This window comes from Prinia subflava, chromosome 3, assembly GCF_021018805.1.
Source record: "Prinia subflava isolate CZ2003 ecotype Zambia chromosome 3, Cam_Psub_1.2, whole genome shotgun sequence".
In the NCBI taxonomy this organism is placed as follows: Eukaryota; Metazoa; Chordata; class Aves; order Passeriformes; family Cisticolidae; genus Prinia; species Prinia subflava.
The window spans coordinates 16,792,341-16,817,316 of NC_086249.1; the positions used below are offsets into that span (position 1 = coordinate 16,792,341).

General features: G+C 47.2%; 1 protein-coding gene across 6 annotated transcripts in view; it reads right to left on the reverse strand.

Moving 5' to 3' along the window:
• CFAP91 (cilia and flagella associated protein 91) overlaps window positions 1-24,976 on the reverse strand; it is a 44,393-nt gene that overhangs the window by 4,493 nt on the left and 14,924 nt on the right. For 4 of the 6 annotated variants that reach the window (XM_063394053.1, XM_063394051.1, XM_063394054.1 and 1 more), the window contains exons 11-18: window positions 22,960-23,076; window positions 19,909-19,980; window positions 19,159-19,305; window positions 16,477-16,698; window positions 15,083-15,231; window positions 13,784-13,875; window positions 10,287-10,552; window positions 9,961-10,207 (exon numbers count right to left, since the gene is read on the reverse strand). In XM_063394053.1, the coding sequence (XP_063250123.1) occupies window positions 10,299-10,552; window positions 13,784-13,875; window positions 15,083-15,231; window positions 16,477-16,698; window positions 19,159-19,305; window positions 19,909-19,980; window positions 22,960-23,076 (1,053 nt within the window). In that variant the 3' untranslated portion in view covers window positions 9,961-10,207; window positions 10,287-10,298. Of the gene's footprint in view, window positions 1-9,960; window positions 10,208-10,286; window positions 10,553-13,783; window positions 13,876-15,082; window positions 15,232-16,476; window positions 16,699-19,158; window positions 19,306-19,908; window positions 19,981-22,959; window positions 23,077-24,976 lie in introns of those variants that run through there. The other 2 variants (XM_063394057.1, XM_063394056.1) reach the window with 2 other exon arrangements.

Consider the following 24,976-nt stretch of genomic DNA (forward strand, 5'->3'; position numbering starts at 1 on the left):
TTAATGTTTTATTATTTCCCCCGCCCCATTCCCCTTGTAAATACGTTTTGTTCTGTGTGACTCGGTTCGGAAATAGTTAACTGGTACTGTAATTTGCATTAAATAAAAAGTAGGTTAGCCTGGAAATGAAATTTAAAAAATACCAAGTGTGTGGTCTTTATTTCAAAAAATTGCCCTATTCTTCCCTCCTCCTCTCTCCCTTCTTTGACCCTTGTTCCTCACCCTCATGCCTCTTTCCACTCTGCGAGAATAGGTGGACGTGAATCTTTGTAATAATAAAGAAAAACCTCAAGAAATGAGCATGTTTTCTTAAATGAGCTGTGTTATTCCATGCTATTTTTAAAGAGATGCCAGCTTGTCTATGATACCGTTTGATTTGATGGAGAGAGGAACCCTGGGACATAAATATTTCAAATTGAAACCAAGCAATCTTCCTTTACCGTCCACCTACAGATACAAACTTAAGAACCTGTGTAAACTGCTGGCTTTGAATCCTGCACTCATGATTGTTTGGGTTGTTTTTTTTTTAATCATTGGATCCCATTAGTAATGTTATTTGGTGGTGATCTGTAAAGTCTGTCGAGACCACGTCCAGTGGACCGTTCCTCCAGCAAATCAGCACGTAGCTATCTCTGAGTTGGGTTTCCGGTACTGGATAATGTATGTATTAAACATGACATGTCTATTAGCGCAAAAAGAAAAAAGAAAAAAAAAATAAAAATCCTTTTTTGGGCTGGCTGACCTGGCCGAATCCATTCTGTCGCTATCCTAAAGGCTAGATGCGAGGTCATGTGACTGCTGCTTCAATAAAAACAAATTTATATTGCAAAGAGACTCCTCTTGCTTTGTTTGCGTGCCACGAGCCGCGGTTGTTCCCGTGAAACCTCGGCTGGGTTCTGGTTCTGGTCCTGGTCCTGGAGGCCCTCCAGGACAAGTGGGGGCAGGGTGGGAAGGGGCCCTTGATGTGTCCACACCGTGTTGATCAGGATCCCCTGATCCTCGCCTGATTGCCAAATGTGTGTCTGGGAGCTGTCCTAGCCCCTCCTGGCTGCTGGAGCTGTGCCCCTCGGAGCAGCTGCCAGCCTGCCCCGGCTCCCTGAGTGGGCCTGGGGCCTGGTTTGTGCAGGCCCTGCTGCTCTGGGGCACCGGGGTGACAGGGCCAGGCGGCACACACAGCCTGGCTGCCCCAGAAGCAGCACAGGGAGCGGAGAGCAAAGGCTCTGTCCCACGAGGTCACCAAGACTCTGGATGCATCCAACTTGTGCTGAGACGGGGACTGCTCTGCTCAGCCAGTCTGGCCCTGGCATTACGGGTGGCCACTTAGATCTGCAAACGCATCGCTGCTGAAACTACATCGCCTCTCTGGGTGAGTTTAGCTATTTAGAACTTGCTTCTGGTGGGAGTTCATCACAATCCTTGGTGACTTGGGGTGGTGGTCAGTCATCCTTGGGCACTTCTGGATGGACATGCACTGGGGCCTCCTGTCTCTTCTCAACTTCCCTCACCTGGAATGCAAGCTGTGGGCTCTCTTTAGGCTCTGCCTTTGCACAGGAGCTCTCAGCACCAGTCTCAGGTCTCTCTTCTGAATGCCAGAGACGAACAGGACTCAAGCTCCTCATAACTTCTTGCTAAACTGACTGGAAGGAGATCTCCAACTCCTTCACATCTTTGTAATGCTTCCAATCTTATCTCCTCTGCAGTTGTTTCAAAAACCCTCCCTAAGCTGTGGGTACCAAAAGCAGCCAGAGGTTCCCCACAGTGTCACTGAAGGCACTGGAGACCATCTTGTAGCTTCTGCCTGTCTCTTTACCTGAGGATTGCATTCACCCTTCTGCATGGAGGCTGCAGCTGTCCAGTTTATCCAGCATCCCCTCCCATTGTAATTCCTGCGGGCACTGCCAGTGAGAATGTTACAGATCCATATCAAGTTTATATTCCAATCACCCACTTAAAAGATGTAATGAAACACCTTAGCATCAAGAGCCAGTCCTTGCACAACCTTCCAGGGCACATCAGTCTGTCACCCTGTGAGAAAATACTTTTTGAGACCCATCTGCAAGCCAGGGTCGAATCTGCTTAGCTGTCGGTCAGCAACGCCTTGGGATGATTTAAAATGCTAATCCGAGCACAAAGCAGCCCCAAGCTGAACACAGTGCAAGAGTCTGCTCCGCTGATGTGCTTTGTCTTTATCGAGCGAGCTGCCGGCCATCTGCGTTGGAATTAAAAGTCAGTGTCAAGGCTACTGGCCCCTTTCGTGATCTGGAAGGTGGCAGCTTTGGGGCTGCTGGTGGGAAGGTCCAAGAGCCACAAAGGAGGAGGAGGAGGGAAGCGAGCCACAAACTGCAGAGGGGAGAGAGGAGAACTGCAGCTTGTCTGAGGCACCACGTCCAGTTGCTTGGAGACAGCGAGCCCAGCAGATGGTACAACCTCATCAGCCAGCCTGGAACCTCGCTTCCCTCCCTGGGCTCCAGGGAGGGCTTGGCTGGGCCCTTGTCCTGTCCTCCCTTGCTAGTCTTGAAGGGCGGTGTTCCTGGCAAAGGACTGGCTTTGCTAAACCAGCTGTGCACAAGGGCTGCAAGACCCGACTGCTGCCAAATGCAAGCTCTGGTAGGAAAGGAAGGTGTGTGGGTGCCAGCGCTCCACAGGGTATGGCAGGAAAGCCAGGCTCTGTCTGGGTGTGAGTGTTGTACAATGCAAGGCTTTGGAGCAGAGACCAGACCCCCAAAACAAACTCCTGCTGAAGCTCGTCTCAGGTGAGATTATAGGTGAGTGCTCAGAGCTGTAAGGAAGAACAGGACTTCACAGCAAACACCTGCCTTTGGTCAGAGCAGGAATGCAGCCCTGGATCTTGCTGCACACCCAGCTAATTCCTGATGCCCTGGCACAGGTATTTTCTTGGTGTATCCCATTGCTCCCTGAGTCTGCATGCAGTTTGGTAGGTGTCCCGTGCAGCCAGTGGAGTTAAAGCCTTCTCTTGCAGGAATTCCCTGCTTTCTGCATCACATCTCTGCTGACATACTCCAGAGGTAAGGCTGGGTCCTCCGGGACAAGTGGGGAATGAACAGCCCTGGTGGAAGCTCGGAGTGGCTGCAGCAGGGTGTTTCTGAGCGGGGTGCTCTGCCCCCAGAGCTGCAGTGGGGCACTCTGCCCGAGCCCAGGGCTGTCTGCAGAGCCCCTCACTTGCTGCAGAGTGAGAAACTCCGGCTGTGGCAAACAACCCTCGTCCCCAGGCAGAGTTGCCTGGCAGAGCACAAGCGCCTGTCCCAGCAGAGGAGCCACAGGCCCTGTGTACGGTGGCAGCCCCAGGGAACTGAGAATGGAATGGGCTGCTGAGCAGAGATTGAAGGGTTTGGGCTCTTTGGTTGGTACTTTTTTTCCCTAAGCAAAGTTTCTAAAAACTGGTGGAAGGTAGGATTAGAGCAGGACTGTTCATTGTCACTGGCTGCTTGACTTCCCTGTGCTTTACCTCACCTGCGAGGGCTGAGCAGTCGCAGGGTCCAGACAGTGCTGCTGACAGAGGGACGTGGCAGGGCCTGTCAGAGGGGGACGGGGGCTGCAGGGAGCGAGGCAGGCTCAGCTGTGTGCTGGGAGCAGCGTGGGAGATGCAGAGGAAACAGAGGGCGTTCATCCCCCTCTCACCAGATCCCTGCTATCGCCCTCCACAACTCCCCAGGGGCAGGCTGCTGCCAGCTGGGGGTTGCTCTCTTCTCCCAGGTAACAAGTGAGAGGAAAGAGGAAATGGCCTCAAGTTGCACATTGGATATTAGGAAAAAATTCTTCATGGAAAAGGTTGTCAAGTGCTGGAGCAGGCTGCCCAGGGAAGTGGTGGAGCCACCCGCTATGCCTGGAGATTATTGAGGATGTGGCACTTAGGGCTATGGTTTAGTGGTGGACTCGCAGTGCTGGGTTAATGGTTGGACTTGGTGACTTTAGGGGTCCTCTACAACCTAAACAATTCTAGGATTGTTTCTCTGGCATAACAGCAGCCATGCCCTCCTCCTCCCTTCTGCAACTCATTCCTGTAACCAAATCCTTTGCCAGGGCAGAGTGCTCAGGGTGGTGCTTACTGGAAAAACCCAGGTGGTTTGAGAGTGTTTTTACTCAAGGAGACCATTGATGTTGTTTGGAATGCTGCCGAAAGTTAGCAGATGTGGGAAAAGGGAGTGCCCAGCTGGGGACTCTTTGGACAATCTCAGTTATACCTCTTTTAAGATTTTTGTTTCACAGCACCAGGGCCTAGGAAGAGGTAGATCAATGGAAGATGTTTCTGCTGGAGACAACAGCTTTGGGGCCCACACAGCAATGGAAAAATTGTTTGCATTTGGCTGGAGGCAGAAAAATTATGTTGGCAGGCAGAGAGAGGCTTCAATTTAACAGGTAAGGAACCAACACGGTGTTTGCACGAGGCTGTTACTGGCTCAGTAACAAACAAAAGGGAGCAACCCAGGCAGAGAGCAGCAAATGCAGCTTTTAGGTCTGTGCCACCTTTATCTCACTGCAATGGGCACCGCAGGGGCACCGCACGCTCCCGTACAAGGACCAACACCCCCAGCACTGACTGAGGAGCTCCAGCATGGGTCAGGGGCTCAGGCTGCCCTGCAAGCTCCCCACGGGGGGGAACTGGATGGGATAAATCTCATCTGGCTGGGCTCTGCAGTGGGCCCAAGCCGCTGTAGAGCAGTGGGCAGCTGCAACAGTGAGTGTTGGCAGGAGCAGCCACAGCTCTCAGGCCCATTGGAAATGGTGTGCTGAGCCAGGCAGTGCATGTGGATACAGGTAAGCAGCCCTGCAGGAAAGAAAGGGGAATAGGACATCCCCTTCAAGTGCTGCTTGAAGGATTGGGATGTGGCACATGGGAGGAGGCCAAGAGAAGTGGCCTTGACTCCAGCCAGAAGTGGAGGAAAAGGTGTGTGGGGCTGATGCAGCGCGTGGGAGAAAAGGAGGAATGAGAGGGAAGGGATGATAGGATCGGAGCAGAGAGCCAGAGCTGCCCTGCTCCACGGGTTTCAGTGCACACCCTTCCCCTCGGCCTGCTGGCCTTCTCTGTCTCGTGCAAACAGTGTCTGTTGAGGTGCTCTCCTTGCCAGTTCTGCTCCAGGCAGTGGCTGGGGGGAGAGGTGGGGGCCTTGGTCCAGGGTGGTCCCGGGAAAACCGAATTTACTAATCCAGGTGTACACATTCTGTCTCGGGGAGTTGGCAGGTTTGGCAGGTGTTCAAACCAATTCCTGCCTCTCTGGTGGGGTGGAGGGCAGGCACAGTAAACAACAGCTCCCCATCCAAGCCCAGGCCCGACTCTGGAGAGCACTGTGGTGAGGAGGCTGGATGCCAGCACAATACTGATTCGTCGATCATAAAAACACAGGAAAAGTTCCACTAACAGGATGCTGGTGAAAGCAGGGAAACAGGACTTGGAGGAGACAGTCAGCAATAGTGCAACTGGACCTTGTTAAAAGCCTTGAGCATGTGAGTACCATACTTGTAGGGTTAATCCCACTCTCCTAAAAAAAAGTTGTGTGAGGGCTGAATTGAGCCCAATGAAGTATCAGGCAAATCCTGCACCCTTGCAAGAGCAGAGCAGAGAGGGAACAGCTGTGCTCAGAAAGTGGCAGGAACTCTCTTAACAGCACCACACCCAGGTCTGTGGCAGCAGCTTTTGTGATGGTCACTGGCTTTTAAGGGAGGCAGGAGCAATGGGGCAGTGTGGGTTTGGTGTGGTTTTCTGTTGACAGAAATGCAGACAATTCTAGTACATTTCCAGTAAAGAAGGACCCAAAGTCCTTTTTGCTGGACTGTACTTGGTGCCACAAGATTTTCTCCTCCCACACCACCAGAGCTGTATTGGCAGGGAAGCCCTGGGACAATTTGCACTCATCCATTTACTGCAGACCGATTTCTCCCCATTCTCAGGGTGCAGTGACCCCAGAGCCCGTTTGGCCCAGCCTGTCTCCCCACCTACCAGGAGACAGGAGCTGGCAGAGCAGCACAGCCAGGCTCCCTCCCTGTGGGCAGCTGGTGAAAGAAAAGCGGGACAAGACGAATTTCCCCGTGTTTCCACTGTGTTGGTGCAGCCCTGGAGGCATCTGCTGTGTTTGTTTCGGGTACAGGCTCCTCCCCAGGGTTGTTCTGTCTCCTGCTAGGAGGGGCAATGGTGCATTCTTATGCTGTTGATTTATGATCCCAATTACCTCTCACTGTGCTCATTTTCCTTCTCAAAGTCCATTCTGCAGAGCTTGAGAAAAAAAACCCCACATGGCAATTGAAAGCAGTTTCTACAGGAGAGTTTCCTGCAGGAATCCTGCCATGGCCTTCAGTTACATGCTAGGCAATGTCATGTGGGAAAGACAGGCTTTACCCTGATGGTGTCCCTTAAATCATAATAGAAGCCAAGACATTTATAGCTCAGCCTGTGCACAGCATCAGGAGTCCCCTGCCCCCTCACTGTCCTGCAGAGCTGTGTCCCTACAGAACACCAAAGTGCTGCAACCTCTGTCCATTCCCACACCTGTTGGATTGCTTATATTTTTAAACCCGCATCAAATTGTACAGCGGGCCCCATGCAGAATGTTTATTTTGACAGACCTTCTTCAGGAATACAGCAAATGCCTCAATGGATGAGTCTTCCTGTTCAACTGTTCTGCTGCATCAAGTTTTCCATGTCTCTCCTATTACATTGGATCTTGTGATTCACGATATCCCCCTCCTTTTAACAAGGCTAAATTTGTCCAAGGTGGCCTGAGGCTACAGAGCTGATTCCTGCACAGCTTCTCCTCCCACACCATGGAGAGTGTTTTGTTCTGTATTTTTGTATTTGCAACCTTCCCTTTTACTGAGTAGCTATGAATACCATGAGAATTGTCCCAAATCCCAGTCCCTAATGGAATCATCCTCACAGAGTCCTAACCAAAAGTGGCCACCCCTCTCTGCCTCCTGCCAGAAGCTGCAGCCCTTACAGAGGCTGCCTGACCCCAGCAGTCCCCTGGTGCCCCTGGTTCAGACCTGGAGACCAGCAGTGATTTGGTGCAGCTCTTTTTCCTCTCTCCAGCTGTTATTCAGAGGAATACAGGGGTGTCCATACTCCTTTCTCCTCCCTCTCCCCTCCCTGTAAATTCCTTTCCCTGTACCCTGCCCCAACCTAACCCACAAAACAAAGACCCGACACAGAATTTTCACAGGAATGCATTAATGGGCACCACTTTTGACCCGCTGCTGGTTCGTGTTATGTAGGAGAGGCGCTCTGGTCGGGATCAGCCAAGCCACACCTGAGCTTTACAGACTCGGCACAAGGAAAAGATCATCCACGGGGCGGAATGCTGGAAGCGGGGAGAGATCAGCCCGCAGCACCGAGGGCCGGGAGCGCTGCTGTTGGCTGTGCAAGCTGCAGCCATCGATGAAGGAGCGTTTGAGGTGCAGTGGTGCGGCTGTGCCCTCCCTTCCAAAGCCGGTGTTTGGTGTAAATGTCCGTTTATGCGCTAAGGCCACAGCCCTGGGGAGTTCTGACACGTGAGTGCTGGAGGGCTGAGCCAGCCTTCAGCACTGTGACAGAAGCACTGCGGCTGTCCCAGCCCGCTGCTTTCCCACAGCCCAGCTGGAGCACCCCGTGCCTGCAAACACGGCAGAGCCAGCACAAGGCAGAGCCAGCACAAGGCAGAGCCAGCACACGGCAGAGCCAGCACACGGCAGAGCCAGCACAAGGCAAAGGCAGCATCCTTTCTGTGTAGCCCTGGGAGCTGGAGAGCCACAGGGATCACCACTGAGCCAAGAGAAAGAAGACTCTTCCCAGAACTGCTCTTTGCACTGATAAAAAGCAAGACGAGGTCAGCCTGAAGAGTAACATCTCTGGAAAATGCTTCAGCCCCGCCATGCCTGTGTCATCCTGAAATCACCTAGGTTTGTGCCAGACGCTGCCTTCTTGTCAGAAACCGGTTCAAAGCGGTTGCGACCGGTTCTAACCGGTTCCGACCGGTTTTGACCGGTTCAAACCGGTTCCGACCGGTTCAAACCGGTTCTGACCGGTTCAGACCGGTTCTGACCGGTTCAAACCGGATCAGACCGGTTCAAACCGGTTCTGACCTGTTCCGACCGGTTCAAACCGGTTCAGACCGGTTCTGACTGGTTCAAACCGGCTCAAACCGGTTCCGACCGGTTCCGAACGATTCCAACCGGTTCAAACCGGTTCCGACCGGTTCAAACCGGTTCCGACCGGTTCAGACCGGTTCTGACCGGTTCAAACCGGTTCAGACCGGTTCCGACCGGTTCCGACCAGTTCAAACCGGTTCTGACCGGTTCAAACTGGTTCTGACCGGTTCAAACCGGTTCCGACCGGATCCGACCGGTTCAAAACGGTTCAGACCGGTTCCGAACGGTTCAAACTGGTTCTGACCGGTTCAAACTGGTTCCGACCGGTACAAACCGGTTGTGACCGGTTTAGACCGGTTCTGACCGGTTCAAACCGGCTCAAACCGGTTCAAACCGGTTCCGACCGGTTCTGACCGGTTTCGACCGGTTCAAACCGGTTCAGACTGGTTCAAACCGGTTCCGACCGGTTCAGACCGGTTCCGACCGGTTCCGACCGGTTTTGACCGGTTCCGACCTGTTCAAAACGGTTCTGACCGGTTCTGACCGGATCCGACCGGTTCAAACCGGTTCCGACCGGTTCAAACCGGTTCCGACCGGTTCTGACCGGTTCAAACCGGCTCAAACCGGTTCAAACCGGTTCCGAGCGGTTCCGAGCGGTTCAAACCGGTTCAGACTGGTTCAAACCGGCTCAAACCAGTTCCGACCGGTTCAAACCGGTTCCGACCGGTTCAAACCGGTTCCGACCGGTTCCGACCGGTTCAAACCGGTTCCGACCGGTTACGACCAGTTCAAACCGGTTCCGACCGGTTCAAACCGGTTCCGACCGGTACAAACCGGTTGTGACCGGTTCAGACCGGTTCTGACCGTCTCAAACCGGTTCAAACCGGTTCCGAGCGGTTCCGACCGGTTCAAACCGGTTCCGGCCGGTTCAAACCGGTTCCGACCGGTTCCGACCGGTTCAGACCGGTTCCGACCGGTTCAGACCGGTTCCGACCGGTTCAAACCGGTTCCGACCGGTTCCGACCGGTTCAGACCGGTTCAAACCAGTTCCGACCGGTTCTGACCGGTTCAAACCGGCTCAAACCGGTTCCGACCGGTTCAAACCGGTTCCGACCGGTTCTGACTGGTTCAAACCGGTTCCGACCGGTTCCGACCGGTTCCAACCGGTTCCGACCGGTTCAAACCGGTTCAAATCGGTTCAAACCGGTTCTAACCAATTCCGACCGGTTCCGACCGGTTCCGACCGGTTCCGACCGGTTCACACCGGTTCCGACCGGTTCAAACCGGTTCAAATCAGTTCAAACCGGTTCTAACCAATTCCGACCGGTTCCGACCGGTTCACACCGGTTCCGACCGGTTCAAACCGGTTCAAATCGGTTCAAACCGGTTCTAACCAATTCCGACCGGTTCCGACCGGTTCCGACCGGTTCCGACCGGTTCAGATCGGATCCGTCCGGTTCCGACCGGTTCCGACCGGTTCAAACCAGTTTTTACCGGTTCTGACCGGTTCCATCCGGTTTCGACCGGTTCAAACTGTTTCCAGCCGGTTCCGACTGGCTCAAACCGGTTCCGACCGGTTCAAACCGGTTCTGACCGGTTCCGACCGGTTCCGACCGGTTGAATCCGGTTCAAACCGGTTCCGACCAGTTCAAACCGGTTCCGACCGGTTCCGACCTTTACTTCCTCCAAGGACTAATGATGTGAAAATCTAATGCAAAATCTGACTGGTGTCGTTCAGCTCCAGTGCTTTACCAGTAGCGCTGCTACTGCAGGAAGGCAATCAGTGGGACGTGCTTGTCTGTGGATAGCCTCGACTCAAAATTTCCCACTTACGGAGTATTTTTTTCATTTAATGTTATTGAAGCAAGGAAATACTACCAAAAGCCCAGGTACAGATTTTTATTGATCTGTGCCAGGAAAACAAACAAGGAATGCTAACACTGCTTTCTCACTCGAGCTTCTCTAAACAATCAGAAGAGAAAAATCAGCGAATAGAGTCCAAAGCAAGTTGGGGAGGGAGTGGAGGGAGCTGCCACTCGAAAATGTACCAGAATGGTTCCAGGACAGCACTGCTGGCAGGCAGCAGGACAGACAGCCCAAGGGAGAGACAGAGTTTTCTGTTCAGGGTGCCCTGAAAAAGTAAATATAATGTGCTTCCCTTTCCATCGCCATGCTCCGAATTCAAAACACAGAGGGGAAGGGAAACTCACCTCACTCATCTTCTAGGAGGCTGTGGGATCCTCGTGGAAGCCTTGTCCAAGTTCCTGTGCAGCTGTGGCAGGGTGAGTGCTCTCGGCTGCGCTTGGTGCAGCAGCTGTCCCGCTCGGAGCTGTGCCGGCTGTCCCGGCAGGAGGATCCTCCTTTCTCTCGGTGGCAGAAACCTCCTGATGCCGTGCCAGGTCAGCCAGAGCCCTCTCTGTGCCCCCGTGGATGATCCGATGAGCAGCGTAGATGTGTTTTCTTTGGGATTGCCTCACTGTGCATAAAAAGAGCTAAGGCTTTTACTTGGAAATGTACAGCTAAGTGTTCTCGGTAGGGGAGAAGGGAGCAATAGCTTTTAGCAATCCTGCTGTGGAAAAGTCTGTCTCAGGAAAAAAAAAATCATGCCCTTCTAACTCTGGCTGAAAGCGTTCTACTGCCACCTAATAGCAGCGACCAACTTTGCATTTCACTTTGAAGACTGGGCCCCTCAGTGGGAATCACAGCCAAAGTGTTCTCCTTTCCAGCGTTGGGAACAACTGCCCAGGATATATTATCAGGCTTTAAAATAACTTCTCCTTCAGTGTCTGTTAATTGCAGCAAGCCTCTGGAAGAATCAAGTTAAAATCTGCCATGTCCTGTGCCAGGATTTGACCTGCTCTGAGAAACTCTCACTGAGTTCAAAGAAAGACTTGGAGCCACAAGTGACACCTGAAGTCACCTGCCCACCTCGTCACCTCCCCTCAGCTACTGCAGGATTGCCTCCTTTCATTCAAAGTCATTTGTAGGTATTTCTAACCCACCTCCTGGGAAATAATTACCCAAGCCTAAGTGTTCACCCTGCAGCTCTCTTTATTGCTCTTCACTATTCTTTTTTCCCCCTCTCCCTCTTTATTTGAGTCACAGGGATTGAAGTACTGTGTGCCCTGTGGAGGGTGTGAGGAATGATGCAGGAACACGGCGTGGCTCTCATCCTGCCACTTCCCTACAGAAGTTCAAGACTTACTCTGGCCTGTTTCAAGGCTGAGCTGCACTCAGACTGTGAATCTGCAGCACTCGTGCCCTGCATGCTGGCACACAACTCTGCTGTCCCTGTCCCAGTCACTCAGCATTACCAACCCACCCTGTTTATGTTTATCCATCTCCCAGGTCTGCTTTGTCAACAATGAATGCAACTGGATCTCCCTTGCCTTTGGAAAGCTGACCTTCCCCAGCCAGCCCTCATCCCCAGGAGAGGCTTCTCTACCCAAGGCATTTGGGCTTCAATTGTGTTTTCACCAACTGCATCAGCTATACAGGGAGCACTCCTCTGGAATTACTGCAGTCCCTTTCTCCATCCACAGTGCATTCCATCTAAAGGACAGCGTGCTGAAATTGGAGAGTCACTGTCCTTTTCCAAGCAAGGTGTTTTCATGTCAGCACAGTGACTTCTAATTCCACTGAGGCACGGTTCAGAATCGAGGTGCAGAGGTTTTTCAGGGTGAGCCAGTATTGGATAATCCCTGCTCTTTTATGCATTAAAATGCAACAAAATGAAGAGGAAAAAAATCCCAAACTAGGTAATAGCAAAACAGAGGTGTTTAAGGGGAAACTAAAGGTTCAGCAGGCAAAGACTGAACCTGCAGGCCCTCAAATCTTTGTTCTACAAATGGATTTGCTCCTTTGACAGGCCAGACAACTGCGCTCTTAGATCACTTCCTGATAGTTTCACGGAAGGTAAATGCTCAAGCATGGGCCAGGTTGCTAAAGCAAAGTCTCATAATGAATAATTTGGCTCACTATAGAGAAGGCTTTAAAAGCCACCACAGAAATGCAACACACTAATGTGTTTATGAGATCTGATGCCATTCTTTGAAGCTATTTCCTTTGGATTTCTATGGAATACCTAATGATTCTGACAGTATCACTGCAGGAGGCTTGCAGCAGGATGTGTTCATCAGAGTGTATTTCTGGTAGAATCAACTGTCTTAGGTGAATGCAGCCCCTCCACCCCATGCAGCAATAGCAGAAGAGAGTGTAAGCCAGGTCTCTTCCTGATATTTGATTTCTGCCATCACAAGAATATTGTGAAAGAAAGAAATTTCTCCTGGTCACATTTGAAGGAGCTCTCTTGCTTAACTGCCTACTGCTCTACTCCACCAGCATCCACCTTAATTTTTAATTGGGTCTAGCTCTGCTTCCCAGGCAAACTCACTGCAGCTATCACAGATTCTGAAGATTTTTTCTTCTGTTGTTTGGGAGTGCTTCTGAGGTGCTTTGCTCATTAGCTGCTGTTGCATTTAAGCCCAGTATGTATTTTGAGCCTTGCTGTATGTCCTCAGTGTGTCCAGAATCCTAAGCCATCTCCAGGTCTTCTCTCTGCTCTCCCTTCTGAGTCAGGCTAACCTGTGTGTGTTAGTGCCTGAGCTGCAGGCTTCACTGACTACAATGACATCACCTGCTCTGGAAGCTGGCAGAAGCAGTGCTGGAGTGAAGGCAGCTGATTTAAGCTTATGCAGAACTGCCAGCTGCAGAACAGGTCCCGTTGTTGTGGCAATACACAAGCCAGGAAGAAGAAAGTTTGCACAATTCAGAGAGCACAAAATGCGTACTCAGGGTTTGTGTTTTCATTCACAAAGCAATGAAAGAGGCAATGAACTCAGTGCCTTTGTTCTCAAGGCAGAGGAGTGCACTGCGGCAAGGACCCCTTCAAGCTCTATTGTGATGCAATTGCTTTGCTTAGGTCATATTCACTTTCTGTGGGCGACTGGGTTAGTCACGGTCTTCCACCTGTGCTGCTCAGTGGAAACATCCCAGTTAGGAACAGCCACTTATTGATGACATTACTTAATGTTATACACAGCTTTCCAGTGTTTTCCCCTCTGTATTTTGACAGATGCCATTCCTTTTTTGTTAAATAGAAACACCCTTTACAACTGCAAGGTTATCTCCTTACAATATGATGTCACTACAGCCAACCTTAAAACTTTATCTTTACCCCTTGCTGTCAGCCAGCTGGGGAGGAGAGGGAAGCACAGGAAAGTGTATAACCTTCCTTCCATGTATGACATATATTTAAGTAATTTGCTTATTGAAGTCTTCTGCAGTTTTAGAAATTGCCATATAATAACACAATTCACAGCTGTGCTACTTAAAGACTTTTACCAGTTCATTTCTGAATGTGCAATGGGCTGCTTCTTCTCATGAGGTTTCATTGTTGCAGATACACCAGATTTATCATAGCAAACCAGGCTGGAATATACTTCAAGGATTATTTGATCCAACATTTCTTGGCAAAAGCACAGGCCAGATCTTACAGAAGTCTGAATTTTACCCACCATTGAAAAAGACTAAAGCTCATGAGGAACTGGTGAAAAAAGGGTGAAAGAGCTTAACTTTCTACCTGCTGAGTGCCAAAAAGTATTCAGAGTGAACTGAGACAACTCTTGGCTGCATCATTCCTTTCAGGGAGCTAGAATAAGGAGAGTGAACCAGTTCACAAAGAAAATAAAGTTACTGGACTGCTTACCTCTTTCTCTCATAAAGCTTTTCTCAGCTTCTGGGATCAGGAAATTATAAACCAGCTCTGCTACAATCTCTTCTGACTGTAGGCGAGTTCGACTACAGGACAGATGCACAGTGGTATTAGTATTTTAATTTTCTCTCCAGACCACGTCTGCAAGAACAGGTCTCCCTTGTAAATATCCTCACCCTTTCCAACGGAGTGTATTGTCCTAGCAGCAGTCAGCTGGGTCCCTTTTTATCCTACAAATAGGTGACAGTGTGACTATTCCCCTTTGCACTGCCCTGTGTTTTCAAGAGTCAAAGAGTGTTTTCAAGAGGAAAGCGGGATCACCCTCCATTCCTTATCCCCAAAGGTACTGAGAAGCTCAGTTCCCTCTGATGACAAACTGAGTTAGACACACAGATGTCGCAGAGGATTTGTGTCTTTGTCAATTTAGTCTTTGGTCCATTGCTGAGTTTCCTAAATTCTTCCCTTTTGTGACTCTGCACTTGGCTGGCCCCATGCTCTCTTCCATGCCAGTGTTTGGTGGGTTCCCAGTTGGCCCAGGGGCTGCGTGCATTGTCTACACTTCATTCCCCCAAGGATTCCAACGTTCTGCTTGGATTCATCTAGAAACAAAATACACAGCTGCTGTGCCATAGGAGAGTCACTGTGTCATTGGGATTTTTATGGCTCAATTCCAAAAAAAGAGCACAGAAACTGAACCGGGGGTTTGGCAGGTCCCAAAAAGTATTCACTGCTGATGCCCTGGGCAAACACAGACTGTGGTGTTCTCAATGACTTTGCTCCAAGTGCCTTGTCAGGCAGCCATCAATATGAGTGACCTCCGTGGAAATTGGCAGTTCCTTAAGGAACCCCAGAAAGCCACCCCAGAATGAAAGGCTGTGTATAGCTGTATCTTTTAGGATCTCTTTCAAATGGATTTTCTGTAGTAGTGTAAATAAATGAAAAGATCGGTATGAATGGGTATTGCTTTAGGCAGTTCCCAGATTCACTTAGAGCTCAGTCACAGCCTCACACTGGTGTGGAGAAATCTAAAAGGGGTGATTCACAGATCACACCAGTGATTGCAAAGGGAACCTGGCACATGCTGTATGGAAATGAGGCTCTGATGGATTTATATGTGTGTTTTGGGTAGGAACAGTGTGGTTCCCATGCAGCAGCCACACTAACAAAGACACCACGAGCAGCATTGCTCTGCCCTTCCCATGGCTTGTATGATGCACACAGCCACAGATGCACGTGGCCCGGCAGGGTCTAAACTGCTGTGAGCAGCCCCTCACGTGCTGTTTAATAACCTACCGACTCTCCATTTCATAAGCAATGTCATTGATTTCTACTGCCTTTTTCTGAATCTCTTCCCTGGCTTGCTCTTCAGCTGTCCTCTCCATGCTACTCAGGATAATGTCTTCCAAGTAGGTGTCAATAGTTCTGTCCTGAACATTCACCACCTAGAACAAAACACCAAGATATTGTTCCTCTGCCTACTGCTATGCCAGGAACATAGTGGAAGATTTCCAGAGAAGCATGAACAGCGGATTTTCACAAGACTCTTTGTTTCAGGCAGGCTAACCTGAGATTTCTTTTCAGACATGCTTTCTGTAAAAATTTATTTTCTAGTAATTCTTTCTGAGAACTGATGGAACAAGTGCAGGTGAAAGAAAACCAATTCACAGATGCAATTCTGGTGCAGCAGGTTGGTCCTGTGCATGCAATGGCAGTTGCTCCCTCAGCTCTCACGGTCCCCTGAGCAACAATTGCCAAGTAATAATCGTGGGTATTGACTTCAGTAAATAAATCAGCTTTCAAGCAACTCAAGCAAACCCTGAAGGAGAAAGTTCCATCAAGCCGGTCAAAAACCGAGATAAAATTATTGGTTTCCTTATAATGGTTGTAGAGCTGAGATTCTAGAAATGGGTGTTGTCCTTCTGCTAATCTGAAGGGCATAAGCTTATGGCACCTTGGCCTTACCCACTTACCACTCAGGAATACAGAAAAGATGAGAAGCTAAATTAAAAAAAAATAAACATGATGCCAGACCTTTTTGGTATTAACCACCTTCCACAAAGTTTGAAAATTATTGGTTTAGAAAATTAGACTCCCACTCATGTCTTTTAATGGGGAGAAATATGTTTCATGCAGCCAAGAGCTAGGAAATAGGAACAGGACTATAGAATAGTTATGGAATATGGAAATTTAGTGGGTTTTTTTCTTGATTTCAAGGTTATTTTATCTATTATCGTAACTTAAAAATAAATGTTCTACCTCTTGTTATTTGCAGTCCACTTGGGCCCAGGGTGGGGCAAAACCTTTCCAAACCCTTGCTTAAAGACATCCTTCCTGAAAAAGCATCTAATAGTTTTTCTGGGCAGAACAAGTGCTGACAAAACATTATCCCTAGAGATGATCCAGGTACACCTGTTCTCTACAGGTGTTTATTGGAGAAATGTAGAAACCTACACCCATTCATGACAGGCCTAGCAGGATTGTCTGCAGAGGTATTCAGATCATCCTTAGTTTAATGGGCATGACTCTCTGAGGAAGGAATCACCCTCTCTTCACTAAGCTTTCCCCCTCAATTTCAAAACCAGCCCTCTCCAAAGTCAGCACTGAAGCAGCTCCCATCCATCTGGACCTTCCCACAAGGAGGCAGCTCCTACAAACTGCCTACAGTTCCACCAGTCTCCCCCTCTTGCCTGTTTGAACAGCGCATCCTCCTCCTCCCGCCGGCTCTCTTCCAGCTGCCGCCGGCCGCTCTCCTCCGCTTCCCGCATGCGCCTCTGCCTCTCAGCCAGCATGACCAAAGCATGGATCTTCTGCTCCTCTTGCAGCCTCACCAGCTCTTTGGACAGAAAATCAAGCATGTTCGCCAGCGTCCTTCCTTCTACTGTGGCCAAGTCTCTTTCCAGTGCTGACAGCTTTCAAATGAAAAATGCAAAGAATTGTGTTACAAACCCCAGGAACGTCGTACAAAGTCCCAGGACTGCCACAGGCATGTGAGACAGCTCTGCAGCATCCACTCAGGCCAGCCACGGGCCAGTCCCAGGAGTCTGGCACCCCTCATGTGTCACATGCCCTGAATGCTTTCTGCACAGTGCAACTGTGAGTACTTGGCGGTTTCAGGCACTGAACCTAAAATTGTACAAGTTACTAACTGCTGACAACTTGGAATTGACAGTAATTATATTAAGTTTGCAGAAGTGCAAATGAGACCTCAAAATTCCGGGTAATGGAAAATCAGAAAGTCTGTGACAGAGCTGAGACAAGATTCCAGGTGTTCAGCATTACTGTGCCATTCACTCCTTGTTCCAAGCACATCCTGTTTTATGGGCTGGGTATGTGTGATTGCACTACGGAAAGAGACAAAATCTATGGGGAGTTCATTATCTCCAGAATGGGCTCTGAAGCCACAGGCCTTGGCAGGAGGCAATGTCTGGAACTGGCTGGGATGCTGTGTTCTGTTGAAATAAACAGGCAATTACAGAATAGACCTAAACATAAAAGTTGGAGTGGAGCTGAAATATTCCAGACAAGTAATAATAAATCAGCTTTCTAATACAGCTGTGCCATTTGCCCAGGCAGTGTTTCAAAGGAAGTGGGATTGTCAATGTTGCACACATCTAGAAGTGACAGCACTTAGCCCACAGGTGTTCCAGATGGAAGATGGTGTGCAGTAACTGCACCACCCCACAGGGAGAGATAACATGGAACTAAAGTGCTCTCTCCTCTTCATTGCTCCAGGTGCTGTATATAAAACTGGTGTGAAATGGAGGAAAACAAGTCAGGAACACTCTTGTGTTAGATTTTTGTGTTTATGAGTCAAAAATTTTCAACTCCTCATCTTTGACTGTTTTATGTGGAGTTTCCATCCTCTTTCAGCAGGAAGCATTTCTCTTGCACCGAAATGGTCAAAAACCTGGAAAAAACCTGTGACCACCAACCCTATAAAACTGAGAGTCATCAGTGACTTTTGGAACTAGCTACACACATAGAAAACTCCTGCACATGCATTCCAGAGAGTTTTGAAGTTCAAAATGTTTGAATACCTGAGGCTTGGACTGTGAACCTTCAGAGACGGTAAAAAAAAAAACAAACCAAAAGGTGAGAGTAGAGGAGGCTGATACCAGCAGAGGGGGATAGTGGCTCTCCAAAAAGGAAATTCTGAGATCAGAGGTCAGTATCTTTAACATTTGCTCTCTCTCCTTCTCGACAAATGTCATTATGGTGTTTGAACCGCTTTCTCCTTCACTCTCACCTGGCCTTCCAGAAGTAATGGAGCACTGCAAGTTTCTAATGGCTAAGGCTTTTCTTTTTCTCTTAATTCCTCACTAGGAACATTCTGTATTCCTGCATTCCACACCTGGGCTTCCTGTGCATGAGGGAGTCACCTGGTTCAATTTCTACTGAGATCTAAGGAGAAATTTTGTTGCTGTCCGAGCAGCAGGAAGCAGAGGTCTGGCTTCATCTCCACCAGGTCAACTGGCCAGTGGATGCTGTTACTGTAATATGGAAGCTGCTAAATTGCTTCCCAGTGGGTCATTGAAAAAACAGCAGAGCACTAAAAACTATAAGAAAACTTGCAAGAATGTGATGGATTCTGTATTCTCTGAAAACTCTGGACAAAATTTCTTTATGATCTACTCCTGTCCAGTATCTGCCATTTCATTCACTTTGCTCTGGAAGGTTGTGGCACTGTAAGGAAACAGGATGGGAATTTGCAACCATGACTCTCACTAGATCTTTGGCAAAAATGGAGCCTAAAATTTCTTTGCTCTGCATACAGTGGCAGGTACCTCAATGTGTCACCATTCTAGAGTTCTAGAAGTCTTGAGCCCAGCAGGATTTACAAAGTAAGATGGCTTTGGCTTCCTTTGTGAGGTTTTATGCATGAGGAGCCTGAGAGGGTGCCAAGCTAGAAAAGGGACAGGGAAATGACAGAGCAGTAACAAACACTAAGGAGAACATCCGACAGATGTGAGTGACAAGCACACATTGTGATACCAGCTTGCAGTAGCACTCAAATGGATTGAAATGTGGGAAAACTGAGGGTCATCTGACACTGCAGCTTGTTCAAGGCCCTGTAAATATAAATAAGTGCTCTGTCTGCGAACAAAGCAAACACAGCCTGCATAGCAGCTGTGGTCAGGGTGCCTCAGTCTGTCTCTGAGATTCCCCAGAGCCTCCAGAGCAGTGAGAGAGCAATTTTAGCCCCTCAGGCATTCAGTGCGAGGAGAGCTCTATGGCTATTGGGGTCCCTTCTGTGCTGCGGATAATAGAAAACATAAAAAATTAAATGTGGAAGTGTAGTGGTACCGCAAGCACAGAGTGTCTGGTCAGGACAGAGCTGTGAATCAACCTTGCCATCTCTGCAAGCAAACCTGGTGCATGTGTGAGTCCTGCTGGCGCTGTAAAGACAGGGTCATCTGCTTCTGTGCCTTCAGGAGCAGCTGCCCATCCTCCTGGAGCGCGTGAGTGGTGCGCAGCTCTTGGATCAGATCCAGGCGCTTCTCCTTCCCCTCAAACATCTTTAAAATAAAGGTAAACAAGGGAGCAGATTAAAGGGAGACTAGAGAGCAACATGTTTTTGCCAGCAGAGCACACCCTTTTTCTCCAAGTTGCAAGACCCAGTTCTCTGTAACAAATCTGTGGTTGCATTTAGGCAAACACTACAGCACTACAGCTGTCAGATAAATCTGCTAGTTATTGTTTTTTCTTTCTTTTTTTTTTTTTTTAATTGTTATTATTCTGTTTGGCTTTACCCAAACTCAAACCACTGAAATGTGGAACAACACCACCTATGTCAAAAGGGAATACAGGACAGTGGTAAGGCTTCAGTTGCTCCTCAGCTGGGGTCCAGCTCCTCCCCAGTGGAAACCAGAAAGACGGTATGAAATCCAAGCTGCTCTGCTGGGATGTGGGAGGTTTCTTGTGCCTGGGACCTTGGCATAATCATGGCAAAATGTACTCACGGTCCAGATCTAGTCTAGAATTTGCCATTTGAATAATTCTGCTATGAAGAGCCTCACTACCCCTGATTAGTGCTGTGGAAGAGAGATTGTGAACACCCTTTGCAATCAGTCATTCCCACCACCATTCTGAAGACTGACACAAACAAAGAGACAGAATACCCTGTTCTGAAGAGCCCTGCCTCGGAGCAACTTCTGCAGACAGATCACTGCCAGGTCTATTTCCTCTTCCTCCTGCCAAAACATAACAAATATCCACACAACAATTAAGTATTTCTTTGGAGACTGGGATTTCTATAGATTATCTGCCTAACCATTAAACAGTCTAACTCAGCCTGTCTTTTCTTGGTTGTTTCTGAACACCATTCTTCTAATTTCTAGGGAAAGGAAGGTAAGAATAACATGTACTTGCATGTTTTTACAAGGGATGGGGAAGAAAAGTTGTATAATTAGATTCTATTTGAGATTTTACAGGGTCTTTAGAGATGAGAACTTAATGATAAGGAGATGTTGATGGAGAAAATGACTGTATGCATTTTAAGTACTATTTGTAGCTCGACTGAATCTAAGTTTGCAAAATGATCATCAGCTACATTAATTTAACAGGTCAACACTAAGAGGACAGAATATGTCCAAGACAGCTGTTAACCATAAAAAAAGGGTTTTAAATGAAAATGGGACATATACAATTTTTCTTTTGATGTTTATTCCAGTGGTGATCTTTATTAGAGTAACTCAGTAAATTTAAGACTAAGAAAGTGATAGTTTGGAAGTAAAATTAACCACAGTCCATTGTGGTTTGTCTCATTGAGAACTTTACTGGCATAGCATTCGGAGAACGATGGAGCATGGTAGGAAAGGGAACACGACCACAGAAAGTTAAAAAAGCAGCTTATTTTAAACAGAGGAAGTAGATGAAGCACAGATGGCAGTATTTTTTCTAGGTGAGAGGTTATCTAGTTTGGAGTTGACAGTAGGAAAAGGAAGAAGTCCATTGGGTGCCTGGGAAAGATAAAAAGAAATCTTAAAATTTGAAGCAGTTTTTTTAATAAAGAACCTATGAGGTCTGCAATGACATGTGGTATTTAAGAAGTGCTGGAAAAACAGGGAAGAATGTGGGATGAGAGAAGTTGTGTGGGCTTGAATCTTAGTTATCTGTTTTTTCTTAGGTGTTGAAGATTGAGTTTTCCAAATGTGAAAGGAAGCATTCCTGCCTTTCCACGCCAGCACCCAGGAGAAGCAAAGCAGAACCAGCAAGAGGACTTGTGATCTGGTATGTTCTTCTTCTCTGGAAAGAAGGGATGAATTTCCAGTCCTAGAGAGCTCAACTCTACCACATCACCTGGCTACAGTGTGAAATCCCTTCAGGACAGTTTTGGAAATGGTGATGGCACACATACTGGTAAGCCAAACTGCTTGGTGTGATATTAACTAAGATTAGGTTTGAATTTTTATGAGGAACATTTTTCTGTACTTCTGTTTTTGAATGCTGCAAATGATGCCTTAGTAAGTGTAATCATCAGCTTGTCCATCTGCCTGCTACAGACCAGGAAAGAATGAGGGGAGATGAAAAGCCTATCATGCCCTGCAGAAAAAAAAAAGATAAATTAAAGATACAGAAGAATCTAGGAGATGGCTGCAAACTAGAGGAGGCTGGAAGAAAGTCATAAAGTAATGAAGGAATTCTGAGGTGCTCTGTGAGCTGGTTGTGGCTCTTAAGTCCATTAGAAATTACTGGGGGAGAGAAGCTGAGGATGCTTGCAGAAGTGCCTCCGTTCTCTCCACTTTCTTCTGGCACAGTTTCTTTCCAAGATCCTCAGTTCCAGTGGGAAGCACTTAGCAGTTGGTACTCCTATGCGTGTGTGGCAGGAAGAGAAGCATTAACAACTGAGAGGAGCCTGTTTTCACTGCTCCTCACAGCCTGGTAGGAGAAACCTCACTTGGATCTGACAAGGGAGGAGATGTTAGAGCTGCTCCTCGGTGGCTCAAGTGGCCTGATTTTACAGATGGAGCCTCACTGGAGAGCTCCATCTTCTGTGTGTTCACACATAAAGATTCTTGCAAATAAACCAAGTGTTGACAAAATTCATGAAGATGGAATTATATTGTATTGGAATATTAAAAAAAAAAAAAACCCAACTATAATCTGTAAACACACTCAAGAATGACTACAAGTGCTAGAAAAATTTTTCTGATTTCTTTACGTGTTACCTCAAAGTGCTTACAAATCTGCCAAACTAGTAAAACTAAACAGTGGAAACCACCACTGCAATACAGTATCTAATGCTCAGAAGTTGGTAAAGCTGTGGAAAGCCCTCCCCAAGGAGATAAGAAATTCTTGTTCCAGTCATCTTAAAACAGACTGCATACAACATAGAATATCATACTGCACAAAGGAACACAGCAGCACAGATGATGTAATAAGACTTTCTCTCTTCACTTTCATGGTTGTGTGACTCTTAAATTCACAAGTTTAAACGATAATTCTGTCTGATTCCTAATACATCATGAAAATGTTGTTAGTAAGAAGACAAAACAGTTCACTGGGGCAACCAGCTCTTAAGTATGTTACTTTAAGAAAGGAAAGGAAGTTGCAGCTCCCCTAAAAAGTAATTTTTTCCTACAGCATATCACAGCCCCCATGACACATCATTACTGCTATTTCAATCTCTGCAGGAGAACCATTATCTGTGAACTGGTGCATGCTCATCAAACACTGCATCCTGCATGATGACAAGAACTTCACTCCAGAAAATTAATGAAGTGCATGCTCAGTGCTAAACAGCCAATGTTTCTGACTTCAGTAAGTCTAAACTTAATTGCCTCACTGGATTATGATAGTGTTGTCGGATCAGAAGGTTGGAAGCTACTGAATAATAATGATAATAATAATAATGAAGATGATGAGGATGCCTTTTTGTTCCCCAAGAACAAGGGAATAGCATGTCTACTAATTTCTGTCTTTATAAAATAAAGTTTACTTAAGGATTTGGCCAACAGATACTGTAAATTATTTTCAAATCTTTGGCTGCTAGTATCCTTACAGAATAGAGACTAAGAAAGTCTTAAGAAATAATGATGGCTATTTGTAACATGGATGCACACAAAACAGATACAGCTCCCTTCTTTCATTCCCTGAGCATTCCTTTAACAACTGCATAGGAAACAACCAGGGATCAACAGGGAAAAAAGTGCTAAAACCAGCTCACTTACAATTGATGGTTTTTCCAGGATTAGAGTGGGTGGCTTAGGAACAGGGCTTTCTACTTTTTCACAGACAGGGGGAGGCTTCTTTGGCTCCTTGGCTTTATTCTTCTTCTCCAGCAGCGCCTGCAAAAGACATCCAATTTATTAAGAACGTGCATAAATAGAACAACATAACAAGGCCAGTCCTCTAGATGCTGACTGTTGCTGACCACACTGAGTACAGGGAGCTGAAAGCTTTGCAGGCTCGTGGCTTCTGTCCCTTACTGCACATCTACTGAAAAACTGAGGATGGTCAGTAGATGAGGCTATTGGTTGGTCAGAAGACATTGGTGGGAATGTCAAAATCATACGTAAGAAGGAAGCAGGAGTTATTTTACTGTATTTACTAATAAGTCATCAGCATTTGTGAGTCACCCAAGATGAATCTAAAATAGGTATGAACACCTCTAATTCTCAAATAATTAATTTTCTAAGAATGCTATAACTCTTTGCCTTTAACAATGGGTAATGCTTGTTACTGTGGTTCAGAAATGTTATGCAGTTGGGAGATTTTATGAAGGGGCCCCTTGAAGAGGGTATTGTCACTGTTCTGTGCCAGTGAAATGTCTTTGCATGATAGGCTATCACTGCACAAGATTGAACCAAATGACCCCTTCCCAGCCAAATATGTTGTGGAACTCTGCTCCGTTCATGTACAACTGCCCAGCAGCCCAGTGGCACCCACAGCAACTGTACAGGTGGACTGGGGGCAAAAGAGAAACTGTCTTGTCCAAAAACTTCCTTCCACCAAGAAAATGCAAAAGCCCATTAAGCGTGGGTTTGTCTTGCTTGCAGCTGATCGGTGGCAGATGCCACACTCTGTCAGCAGACTAGAGTGGAAGTGCCACCACAGCCTCAGCTCTTTCAAGACATTTTCAAACTGTTTAAAAAGCCCAAGTCCTGCCAGCTTCCCACTGCCAGCCCCTTAGAAGTAGATATTCAGATAAGCATTTCCAACTGCATGACAATGCTTGCATGCTGCAGGACATCACACTTTGGCTTGCAAAGAAAGGGAAGGGAGTATATCCATTTAAAGCTCCTTCATAACTATAATCCTACTACTGTATGGGTTGGATCTTTAGTCTTTATTATTGAAAGATCATATTCCAGCAAGGGGAAGTGTGCCTTTTCCTTTCTTCACTCTCTCTCTTTGAAATGTTCAAACATGGTATTTCAACAGGGAGGGAAATCAAAAGAAAAACTTTAGAAAAAAGTTCCATGCTGAATTTATCTGTCCAGCAATAGGAAACTGATGGCATCTACACAGAATTTAATTGTGAAATTAATGAAGTTTTGAAACTCCAGTAGTCATTGTACAAAACCCCTTCTTGCATGTAGGATCTGATCTTTTAGGTCAGGATAATTAATTGCTCAGAAAAAGAGAGAGGTTTCTAGGTGGAGGGGATAAAATACTTTACTACTGAAAGCTTCTTAAATGGTCCGTGCTAATAATGCAAGAATCAGAGCCTATAAACTGCTTTTCAGCCATGTGAAATGGTTATAGCTCAAAAATGTTGAGAGATTTTCTGACCTGTTTTGTATGTGAAGACCTTAGAGCTCTCTAGCATGAAGATTGTAACAGTGCTGGCTATGATTTATAAGGAGATTTGCATGGCAGGGCAAGGAAGGCAGAAAGAAAAAGCTGCTGTAATTGTGACTTTTTTGAAAACAATGGCTACTATGTTTATTAGTACAATCTTGCATTCATAAGAATTTTTCTAATAAAACTGTGGCCTCCAAATATGCTTCCTGCTAACCAGAATAACAAAATATAACCAGACTAACAACTTTTAAAGACAGAAAAATCTATTATTAATTTGGACAAGAGGGAAGAATCCTTATTAATGTAGTTTTGAGAAATATTGCATTTCTTAGAAGTGGCTTTATGTTTTCATGTCAGCACTATCTAGTGCCTGCTTAGCTATCTTTACTAAGTAAAAAAAAATGCTTACCATTTCTTTTCTTTTATCTGATGCTTTAAATT